Below are 11,244 nucleotides of genomic sequence, written 5' to 3'. Positions count from 1 at the left end.
GCCTGCTGAGGGAGGTGGGAAGGGAATTGTCGGACCAGAAAGTTGTAATATTTGTATACTTTTTATGCCGTGTTAGATAAGTACACTATTAAATTAATATCCAATCACTTTATTTTGAGCTGCCAATAAGCAACCTCCAAATTCTCACAATGGAAGGGGATGCTGATTCAAGGGATGCTCACAACTTTAATTAACTGCAGAACGTGTCTGTGCCACTAGCTTTCTGTGTAAAAGTCTCTTTTGGTCAAATATAATATGGATGGGAGGGTAGTTACCAGAGCAGACGAGTGAAAGGCTTCGGGTGTGCGAGTTCCTGAGCACTTTTTTAATTTATAAGATAAGCAATAGGCACCAAAAATCAATGGTAAACAAATCTGTAGACTGCCTAAAGCCTCAACTGGCCCCAATGCCACAGCAGGTGGAAAGATGCTGTAAATGAACACTCCGTCTTTTTTCTGCAAAGCTGGACACGCAACATAAAATACTGTTAGAGCAAATTACTGTGGCTGAAACTCAGACCACAAGAGATTAAATCAAACCTGTTTCCTGCTGCATGTTTTTTTAGGATAAATCTCCGCCCCCAACCTCTCTGCACTTCAAACTGAGGATGCTGTGAGCAGACAAATCCATCGTCAGGCACGCGACACACCTTTGGCCAACATTATTGCATACCACCCAGGAGAGGCTGTCAGAAGCCCTTTTTTTTTTTACCACCGTCCCAATTTTGTATAGCATAGCCCTAGTGGAGAAACCAGGAAGTGTATTTACTCCTTTGTAGTACTGTTCTTAATCTGTGGGACTTCTGCGTTTGTTACAGTTGGAGACAGAATAAAAATACAGAATTCTCCGAGGATTGTATCAGGCTGAAGGCCACGGGCGTGGTTAGATGTGAAACACCAGTCCTTGGTGCTCACGGGCCTGGTGAAGGCCAAGGCAGTGTCCCATGTATTTTCCTCCTGCTATTAAGGGTTATTGCTCAGCATAGATGGGAGGGATGTCTGCTCCTGCTCCCTTTCCTCCATGCCTCAGCTACGCCCCTGTCCCAGAATCTCTGGGAAGACCAGAGAACAGCAGATACAGTGCAATGAGAGCATGCAGGGAACAGTTGCTAGAAATACAACCCCTTCTATGAAAATGTTGTAACGAGTGAGTTGGGGCCAGCCCATTTCATCTGACCTATTCATCAAGGCTATGTCTACATTGGCATGATCTTGCGCAAATACTCTTTTAACGCAAGAGTTCTTGCATTAAAGTGTTTGCGCAAGAGAGCGTCTACACTGGCATGTGCCTTTGCGCAAGGGATGTGCTTTTGCGCAAGAGCATCCATGCCAGTGTAGACGCTCTCTCGCACAAGAAAGCTCCGATGGCCATTTTAGCCATAGGGCTTTCTTGTACAAGAAATTCATGTTGCCTGTCTACACTGGCCTCTTGCACAAGAACAGTTGTGCAAGAGGGTTTATTCCTGAGCGGGAGCATCATAGTTCTTGTGCAAGAAGCCCTGATTTCATACATTAGAACGTCAGTGTTCTTGCGCAAGAACTTCCCGACAGTGTAGATAGGCAGCATGTTTTTGCGCAAAAGCGGCCGCTTTGGCGTGAGATCACACCAATGTAGACACAGCTCAAGGGAAATATATGCAGAAGGATTCTTGGTGCCATGGGATAAAGCAGTGCATGGATACAAGGAAGAAGGGTGGGTGAGAAGGGCCACATGTCCAAAGTTAGCATCACTGCTATGGCAAAAGGGTCTACAAACAGCAATCAACGTGTGATATGGGAGGGCTGTGAAGACGTTTCATTTCATTCAGATTCCAGTGGTTAGTGCCCTGTTATGGGGGAGGGGTCATTAGTCCTGAGTATGTGGATTACTGTTACCCATGCTGAAGCTCTGAGCAAGAAAGCCACATGTGCAAGGGCATATGGGGAATATCTAAAAGAGAAAGAAAGGGGAGAAGCTCTTAAGACCTGTCCTGGTGATAGATGGAAGTAAACAAACAAGCCTGTCATGTCTTCTGAAGAATAAAATGGGGGAAAGATTTGCTGGGAATGGGCCTGCCACCATTCCCTAAAGACACCACAGGATGAGGAAGAAGGCAATATGGATGCCCTCCCCCACACATACGCAGGGGGACAACTTTTGGTAGGAGCACCTGTCAGGGAGTTGGTTGTTTTGGATAAGAAGATCATGGGAATTTGTGGAAAGTCCACTCCTTGCCAGGTTGAGCCAGTAGCCTTTAGACCTATGGAGATACATTTTAAATTGTGTCCAATTTATTTCTAAGCTGCATCCTCCTTTTCAGGGCTTATGAAAAAAGGGTATCTCCAACTGGAGTGGTCTCAAGTTGCAGTGGGGTTTTTAGGTTGGATATTAGGAAAAACTATTTCACATGGGCTGTGTCTACATTGGCAAGATTTTGCGCAAATGCAGTCACATTTGCGCAAAATCTTGCCACCTGTCTACAATGGCCACAAGTACTTGGGCAAGAACACTGACATTCTAATGTGTGAAATCAGTGCTTCTTGCGCAAATACTCTGACGCTTCTGCTCAGGGATAAGCCCTCTTGCGCAAGAGACCAGTGTAGACAGGCAACATTAATTTCTTGTGCAAGAAAACCTGATGGCTAAAATGGCCATCGGAGCTTTCTTGCGCAAGAGAGCATCTACACTGGCATGGATGCTTTTGCGCAAAAGCACATCTCTTGCGCAAAGGCACATGCCAGTGTAGACGCTCTCTTGCGCAAATACTCTAACACAAAAACTCTTGCGTTACAGAGTATTTGCGCTAAATAATGCCAGTATAGATGTAGCCTAGGAGGGTGGGGAAGCACTGAGATGGGTTCCCTATGGAGGTGGTGGAATCTCCATCCCTGGAGGTTTTTTAGTCCAGGCTTGACAAAGCCCTGGCTGGGATGATTTAGTTGAGGTTGGTCCAGCTTTGGGCAGGCTTTGGACTCAATGTCTTCCTGAGGTCTCTTTCAGCCCTAGGATTCTATGATTCCTAATGCAGAGACTTTCATGGAGGGGGCTGCAGCCACCGTTACCTTCCCATATCGCTAAATGGAAATGGTAGATGTAAAGTGGAGACCCTGATATAGAAAAGGCAGAGATCCACTGCCTCAAAGGAAGCTGGGAACTTGAAGGGCTGCAGCAGTAGCCCAGCTGAGATGCTAATTTAGGGCTTGATCCAAGCTCCCTTAAGTCAAAGGGAGTATTTTCATTAGCTTTAATAGGCTTTAGATTAGACACACTTGGCAAATGCCCCCCTCCCTTCCAAGTTACTATCATGGTGCTGTAAATTTTACAAGTCAGGGACTCTGTCTTAGACAACATTATTTAAGAAATGCCTCCTTGTTGCATGTAATTGGTGCACAAAATAGTTGTGGCAACCACAAAATGTACCACTTATTTTATTTTAAATTTGAAAACTTTTTTTTGGTGCTGATTATGGCTAGAGATCGAATTTCAGTCTGGGACAAATTTTTACATCCAGTTTGTAAATTACTAAAAGTAAGGAAGAATATACAATTACTAATAACCCGTTAATTACATTGGGGTTAGCTAAAGTCTGAATAAGTGCCCCAAAGTTTCATGATTGTTAGAAACTCTCCTTTGTTTTAGGATGCAAAAACTTCTCCAGATTCCTTCAGCACAAGCTGGAAGAGCATCTTTTCAGGTTTCTACTCTAGCCTTTGGAATCTTGATTTTAAATTGTTTTCCCTCTGGGATAATTGTTTTCACTTTAGTGCTGGAAGGATTGGAGGGCTGCAGTAATGGCTTCTCTGGCTGGCAGGACACAGGTTTTGCTCTTGTTGTTTCAGCAGCAACAGACTTTGAGGCTAGGACAGTATTTGCTCAATTCTGAGCTCACAGCATGCAGTTTTAACTTCAGAAATGCCTGTTAACAGGTGAGAGGAGACTGTTTCACTCAAGTTGAAAACATTGCGGGCTGAAACTGAACTATATAACAGTAACTGCACTGGAAAATGTCTCATTCAGAAATGCTAACAACGAACTTTGACTTGGGACATTGTGCTGGATCTGTTTGTTTCTAAGCATGCTTTATCTAATCTATTGATCTTTCTTGCATTTATAGTGCACTCATCATTGTGGTATCTTTTAAAAGTGCGTGTGAAAATCTTGTTTACAACGGACTTCGTTTCCTCTTAGCAGGTTTGACACAGACGGATTTTTATTTATGTATTTATACTTATGTTAAAGTAGGTGAATGCCGACATTGGCATGTGGTGGGGCTGTGGGAGAAGAATTAACTCTCTCCTGCATTGTTAGCAGCAGGGGGTCTTCCCCTCCTCCCCCCATCCAGCCAGGACCCTTGGAATCCAGTAGTACTCATGACCAAGAACATTACTTGAAGAAATAGGACATGACTATGCTGTTATAGGGATGGTGTAAGGTGCATTCGTGCTAAAATAACTGAAGAAAGACTTGGTGGCTCAAATGACTCATAGGGCAAAGAACACAATTGCTGTGCTCTCTTTTAGTAGACACGACTACTAAATGCACCTCCATGGATGCACCCATTTAAAACTTTGCTATCATGTAAGGATTGTCTGTTAGTCTTAACATAAAGTTGAAGGGAGTAAAAGTAACACTGCTCTCTATTGAGGGAATATCTTGAGACACAGGGACCTTCAGTAAAGTACACTCAGAAACTGTCACAGTTGGCAACCAGTGTTCTCTCTAATTTCTTCCCTCCTTGTGCAGAATACATTTTTTATGCATCAAGGCATGTGCAGCTGTGCACCACCAGCTCTGCTAATCAGCTGAGTGGCATTTTAATCTCTCCTGGCTGCCCAAGTGCTCAGCTTACGGGGAACACTGATGGCAACTGTCAGTTCAAAATAGTGTCCACCGGGCTTTGTTACTGTTTAGTTGGCTCCTACTTTGCAGAGGCGTGTGTATGCTGCAGGACGGCTTTGTACACTTTAACATTTGCTTACAGCAAAACGAAAACTCAAAACATTTTGAACACTTCACTTTTAAATAGCATATCAGATGGCTTCTTCGTGGCTATATTGAACCCCTTTCCACATATGCCATGGCATAGAGCTCTACAGGGACTCGCAACGAGGTATGTGGGTAGAACTGAAAGAGGGCTAGTGAGATGGGAAATCCACAGCCGCAAGAGAGCAGTGCTTCTCTCCATAAACAGTAACAGTAGGCATAGCCATACTACACAAGCAACTTGGTCAGAGGGAGCCGCTGATATTGCTTCTCAGGCCCTGCACAGAATCTACATGTGTAGAACAAGGCTTCTTGTACCACTTCTGTAAAAGGGTGGGTTTCACCCCCTATGAATGTTGTTTGGGAGGCTGTCCCAAGTTCAAGATGAGAAATAAAAGAAAGCACAAAAATTGTAAGTAGGTAGAGACAAAGGGAGTAGCTTAGGAACTAGTTATGTTGCAACATATATGAGAACATTCTAAAAAGGGAAATTCTTTAAGTATACAGTTCAATAGGGAACGATTAGTTTAAGATTTGATTGTAAAATTATGTTCAGGACGTAATAAATGCCAACAGACGCTCTCAGATATGAAATCTTAGCCTATGAGGAAAGAGGAGGAAATACCTAGAACTATTGCAATGATGGTGTGATAATTTTAGAACATCCTTAAGTCATCTGCACTTTCTGGAATTATATTGAGCAATTGTTTCTGGCAAACAAGTAACTTTAACTCGAATTTCACTTTGAAAGAGCTGTAAAAGTGAAATGTGGAACTCATTCTTCCATGTCACTGATCAGAAGCCCAAAATACATCTGTTCTACATGAATAAATCCAGACTTTGCTTTCACAGAAGAATAACTATATTTGTTTGCAATGACTTTAAATACATTTCTGTTGATTTCATTCATGTGCAGTATATCTTGTAAAGTCAGAAAAAAACCCTCAACCCTGTTGTTTATACTAAAATTTCTGTGTGTATACATTTTAGGAATTTTCCCCCCTAATACTAGACTAATTAATACATGTTACAATTTTATTCTAATAGTCAAAAATTATAGTTGATATCCTTCATTTTTACTTTTTAGAGCTGGGATTTCACACTAAGTGGTGCATAAACATAAAATTTGGGTCAGGATCTGATTTCTTTTTTTTAAACAGCACTTGAGGGCTAAACTAACTCCTAATGGTTTCAGTGGACTGACTCCCACTTTGCACTGATACAACGGAAATACTCTGTTTGAAATTAGTTAACAGAAATTGGGTCTTTTGACTAGACTTTCTACCTCCAATCAAAAATGTCTTTAGAAGACTTAATCTGTGCGTCTTTATAATGTAGTCATTGCACATCTTCACAATGTATTAAAAAGAAACATTAGCCAAACTGTGTTAAAATGAAAACATTTTCATGTTAAATGAAAAATGTTTAAACTTTTGCCTACTGTTCTACAGATTTTTGCACTAAGTTCTTGAAAGCAAGGATAATTTATATACAAGGATGCCTTAAAATAAGCCCCCATAATTACAAAAGTGTAGTGTTTAAATTTATAGTAAAAACCACACACTGCTGGCAAAACTGTGACTACATCTGGAAAACATTAAGGATACTATTAAAATAGTCCAGCATAAACTAGAAATGAGACAAATTACAGTGTTGCTTACTTTTGAACCTAACAATCATTTTTAGGAATTACATTTTGAATGTGAAACACTTCCCTGTGTGGTATAACACTGAATTTTATATAGTTCAAATATAACTGAGCATGAGTTTTACACCTAATTTTGCCCTGTTTTTGGAAGCAACTTGCTATTTTTTAAATGTCCTTCTATATTTTGTTGTTTAAAACATTTCCAGGAGGCTGTTGATCCAGCTGTTGGGAAGGATAATGACAGGCTCTCACATGAGGGTGTAAAGTGTGATCACATCACTTAAACATTTATTTTATTAAAAAGGGAGAAATGTTTTCAAACATTAAAAAAATGCTACTTTTGTATAAAAACAGAAATAGGCAAAATGCCTATTTGTCTTATTTACATAATACATTACAATATTTTTCAATGTATTAAATTATTTACAATATATAAAAAAAATCAGTAAAAGAGGTTTTGGGGTTTTTTTACAAGACATCAAGCCCTGTACTTCTAGTGTAGATCATGGCAAACAAGAATATTATTGCACCAATGAAACAAATCGTCTAACAGAGTGTTTCTCTTAGCCATGCCTGGAACTGAAATCTAAAATAACATCAACAGTAACATTCATTTAATCCCATCTAGGGTTGACTTCAGGCAGTTTCCATACAAACATTGTCTTATAAAGCTTATGTCTTAGGCAATTACAATCAGAGCTACAGTATTTACAGCTTCTATACAATCTGTATGGAGTCTTGTCGAGTTTACCCTTCACAGAAGCTCTATAAATAAACCACAATCTCCTGAGTGGAGCAGCCAGTGACACTGATACAGTTCCTTTAAAGTCTCTTCAGGAGATGACAGGCTAAACCTCCTTGAGTCAAATTCTTCTTTAGCATCCATGGCTAGAGCTTTCTTTCCTCTAAGTAGTACCAGCTACAGCTTTCTGAATGATTCTGCGCCTGACCAGTTAAATAATGTCTCTTGTGCAGTACAGTCTCTATAGCTACATGTGCCTTTTCATATGCAGAGCCAGGTGGTCTGACCTAGAGAAAGCCCTGTCACAGAGATGGCACTGGAAGGGCCGGTGGCCAGTGTGCTTGCGATAGTGACGTGTCAGTTCATCAGAGCGAGCAAACTTCCAGCCGCAGCCTTCCCAGTTACAGTGATAAGGTTTCTCACCTGTTGGAAAAATCAGACAGACCATGACTCAGTGAATTCCTCCCACATAAAGGCAGCTCTCTAACACTAGAAGGGTTGTATGCAGCCTCACTGGGTCTCAGGGAATTCCTAACATTTCTCTTAGTATCTGCTATTGGTGCCCAGCCCTGTAGCATCAAAGTGCCTCTCAGGAGAAATTGCAGTAGCAATGCTTCTCCCTTCTCTGCGCAGAGGAAGTTCTCTGCTTGGAGGAGGGTTGTGCGGGTTTGCTCTTGTTTTGGGGTGATTGGCAGGCCATTGTTGGAAGTATCGCTTTGGTAAGGGTGGAAAATTTTTAGCAAAAACACATGCAGAAAGCTCCCAGACACAACAGGGTTATTAACCTCTCAGACCGTTGCTGGGCATGCATCTTACAGACTTTGTACGGTTAATGAGCTTCTCACACAATTCAGGTTATAATCTACTCCTAGATCTAATTCTGCAGCAGTGGGTTTCTTAGTACCCAGACATGGCAAACCCCATGGATGCCCCACATAGCCAAGCACTGTGCTGTATTTACCTGTGTGTGTTCTAAGGTGGGCCTTCAAATGCGAGCTCTTGGTATAGGTTTTCCCACAGCCTGCATAGGTGCATGTGTGTGTGGCTGTCCTCTTCCTGGGCCAGGATCGTCGCCCTCTTTTGGGCTTGGAATCTATCAACTCCAAGGGAGAGGAAGGAGGCGTTAGCATGCCTCTTGGAGCTGAGGGTTGCAAGGGCAGGCTGTTCTCAAACAAGCCAAACTGAGAGGCACTCTGGTACTGGAAGTGGGTCTGGTGATGGTGGAAGCCTGTGGCAGGGTGATAGTTCTGCTGGAATGACATTGATGAGGGGCAAATCATCTGTGCTTGGCAGTCAGTCACCATTAGGTCATCAGGGCTCAGAGGGGGTGTCTCTGTGCCAGGGATCTGGGGTGAGCTGGCCATCCTAGGGTGCTCATAGCCCATCATGCAGGTTGCACTGCCTTCTTGCTTGATCTTAGGACACGTCTGAGGGACGAGGCCCATGACAGGCCCATAACTGTCCATGTCAGGTTCTGGCTTAATGTGGTCCACAAAGTGTGGGCTCCCGAAGCTGGACGTCACAAAGAATCGACCCTGGACACTGTTGGGGAGGCAGAAGTTTGAGTCCATCTCCGACCTGATCATCTCTGGCATGAGGCTGGAGTTGTAGGGTGGGGGATTGCTCTGTTCCAGGGAATTGTAGCATCCAGATGATGGATTTGTCTGGTAGAAGCTGCTGGGTTCCGTCTGTGCCGAGGGATAGTCCCCACTAGGTGAGCTCTGGCTAAAGTTGTCATTGCCCATGGAAAGGATAAAATCCAAAACGTTGTTGAGATCTTCATCCTCTTTGCTGCCCAGTCCCGGCCTCAGCTCTGGCATGGTGCAGCTGCTGGCAGGGGGCTTGTCCCCGGGGTCACACTTCCACCTCTGAGAAAGCAAAGCAGAGATTAGCGCTCGGGGGAAGAGGGCCCAGGTCTCCCCCCAATGGGCAGCGCCAGCCCCCCTGCTCCGGGCTGGGCTTGGCTCCGCCACTCAGCCAAGGCTGGGACCCCAGGGTGCGTGCCCCGCGAGGCACGGGCAGCCCGGCACAGCCCCCTGCGAACACCCCCTGTCCCTTGGCAGGAGTAGGGGGCGCCCCCCGGGTCCCCCCCGGGAACGTGCCCAGCTGGCCGGCGCGCGGCGACACTCACACCGTGGAAAGTTTTCTCCCGGCAGGGGCTGGCGAAGGTGGCGAAGGAGGGCAGGGCAGTGTCGCTCAGCGCCATGCTCGGCTCGCTGCGCTGCGCTGCGCTGCTCGGGGGCTGTAGGCTGGCGGCTCCGGGCCCGCCCTGCCTTATAGCCCGGGCCGGCCGAGCCCGCAAGCCAATTGCAGGAGCGGAGGAAACGCGTCCCGGACGGGGCGGGAGGGAGCGAGCCGGGCGCAGCCTAAATTTAGCCGCGCTATAAAAGGAGGCAGCGGCAGCGGCGGCTCCAGCCTGCGCGGGGCGGAGCGCGGGGCTCCCGGGCCCTGGCTCCCCCCGCCGGGGCCGCCGCCGAGCGCCCCGGGGCCCTTCCCGGCCGGGCACCCGAGCGCGCCCGTGTCCCGGCTCCGAGGGGCCCCAGTTCAGTCCCGTCCCCCCGGGGGCGCCGGAGCAAGGGGAGCCGCCGGCCGGGGACACCCCGGGCAGGAGTGGGGGGGTCCAAGGCTGCCGGGGGACAGGAGCGTGGGGGGGGGGGTTCAGGTATTCCTGGGTGGCCGGGTTGGGGAGAGTCCTGGTTTTCCATGGGAGCAGTGGGGTGATGGTGGTTTAGGGCTCCCCGTGGGTCAGGGCTTCCGACGGGGGAGGGGCAGTGGGGGGGAGGGGAGCAGGGGTCCCCGTGGGCCAGGCGCAGGGGGGTGTTTCGTGCGTGCAGGGGTAGTTACAGGTTCCCCTGGGACACTCTACTCAGCTGTGCCCTTTGCTCACCCCTGCCCTGGACGCACTTGTCCCTGGTTTCTGAGTTTCTTAGTCAGGCCCCGTGACAGGGACAAGGAGGCGAAGGGCACCAGGCGTGACCCGTCCCCAGCTAGCAGTGTCTCCCGCTGGGGGGCTCGTCCCCAGGGTTGGGAATGTAGCCGCCGGCCCCATGAATTCCCTGAGCTTCAAGCCACTAACCGCACGTTCATTCCCACTGGGGCACAGCGGACTCCCAGCAGCGCATCGGCCTGTCTTGTATTCAATTGTTTGCTGGGCACCCAGGTTGGACTGGCTGTTGCTGGAAGATCGCCCGTGCCGCCTCTCACCCAGATGAATGCGTAGCATTGAGGAGTCTTTTTTAACCTGACTAGCAAGGTTGCCAAAGTCAACATTCCCTAGTGACGAAATGAAATCAAATAATTCCACTAACTTCTGTAGTTTGACAGCATCACATACGGTTTGGTCTTCACCTTGGCACCTCACAGTCATCTTTAACCAACACCCTCACGCTGAGGGTCACTGCTGCTTGTCAGTGGTCCAAGAACAGGGAACCACAGGGGCAATTCTCAAAAAAGAAGAGTGGTGATTTACCCTGACTGTATTCTCAGTTGAATAATTTATAGCCTCACATTTGAATTTACAAGTTTACAAAATGGCTGGGAGGAGCAGTCGATCTGCTGTGAATGCACTAGAATCAATGCACTTAGCATGGTAACCAAGTACACAAAGATGTGTGACTCACTGCAATGAAATGTCACACTTGTGTAATCTTTCAATGTAAACTCTTTTCCTCTCATAAACTATTTGTAAGTGCACACAATGTATGTATGGTGATATGAGTCAGCCAAGAAAATGTCCTGAGTTGAATTCTGAATGAATGTGTATGTTCCCTGGCTAACATGCTTAGTGTCTGTGGCAGTTTATATTCTTGTGATTTCAGCAACTGCTACAAAAATATTTTGTTTCTAGGGTACACAACTGTAAGTGTAAATTGAACTGTAAAGGTCTAGTTAG

General features: G+C 45.9%; 1 protein-coding gene across 1 annotated transcript; it reads right to left on the bottom strand.

Annotated features, from left to right (window-relative positions):
- Positions 1-6,871: 6,871 nt before the first annotated feature.
- KLF2 (KLF transcription factor 2) lies at positions 6,872-9,643 on the bottom strand. Its single transcript, XM_006122452.5, has 3 exons — positions 9,484-9,643; positions 8,314-9,220; positions 6,872-7,775 (listed from the first exon to the last, which is right to left on the bottom strand). The coding sequence occupies exons 1-3, from the start codon at positions 9,556-9,558 to the stop codon at positions 7,600-7,602; spliced, it is 1,158 nt and encodes a 385-aa protein (XP_006122514.1). The 5' UTR covers positions 9,559-9,643; the 3' UTR covers positions 6,872-7,599.
- Positions 9,644-11,244: the final 1,601 nt, after the last annotated feature.

Source organism: Pelodiscus sinensis, chromosome 32 (genome assembly GCF_052426305.1).
Source record: "Pelodiscus sinensis isolate ZL-2025 chromosome 32, ASM5242630v1, whole genome shotgun sequence".
Taxonomy (NCBI): domain Eukaryota; kingdom Metazoa; phylum Chordata; order Testudines; family Trionychidae; genus Pelodiscus; species Pelodiscus sinensis.
The sequence above is the reverse complement of the archived record's forward strand: the minus strand, read 5'-3'. Positions and strand labels throughout refer to the sequence as shown.

Bases quoted from the DNA above. Each gene is read 5' to 3' on its own strand.
- KLF2 (XM_006122452.5), bottom strand. From the start codon at position 9,558: ATGGCGCTGAGCGACACTGCCCTGCCCTCCTTCGCCACCTTCGCCAGC. The intron at 9,221-9,483 runs GTGAGTGTCGCC...TTGCTTTCTCAG, and splicing joins GGGAGAAAACTTTCCACGGT to AGGTGGAAGTGTGACCCCGG. The intron at 7,776-8,313 runs GTAAATACAGCA...TTTTTCCAACAG, and splicing joins CCACCTTAGAACACACACAG to GTGAGAAACCTTATCACTGT.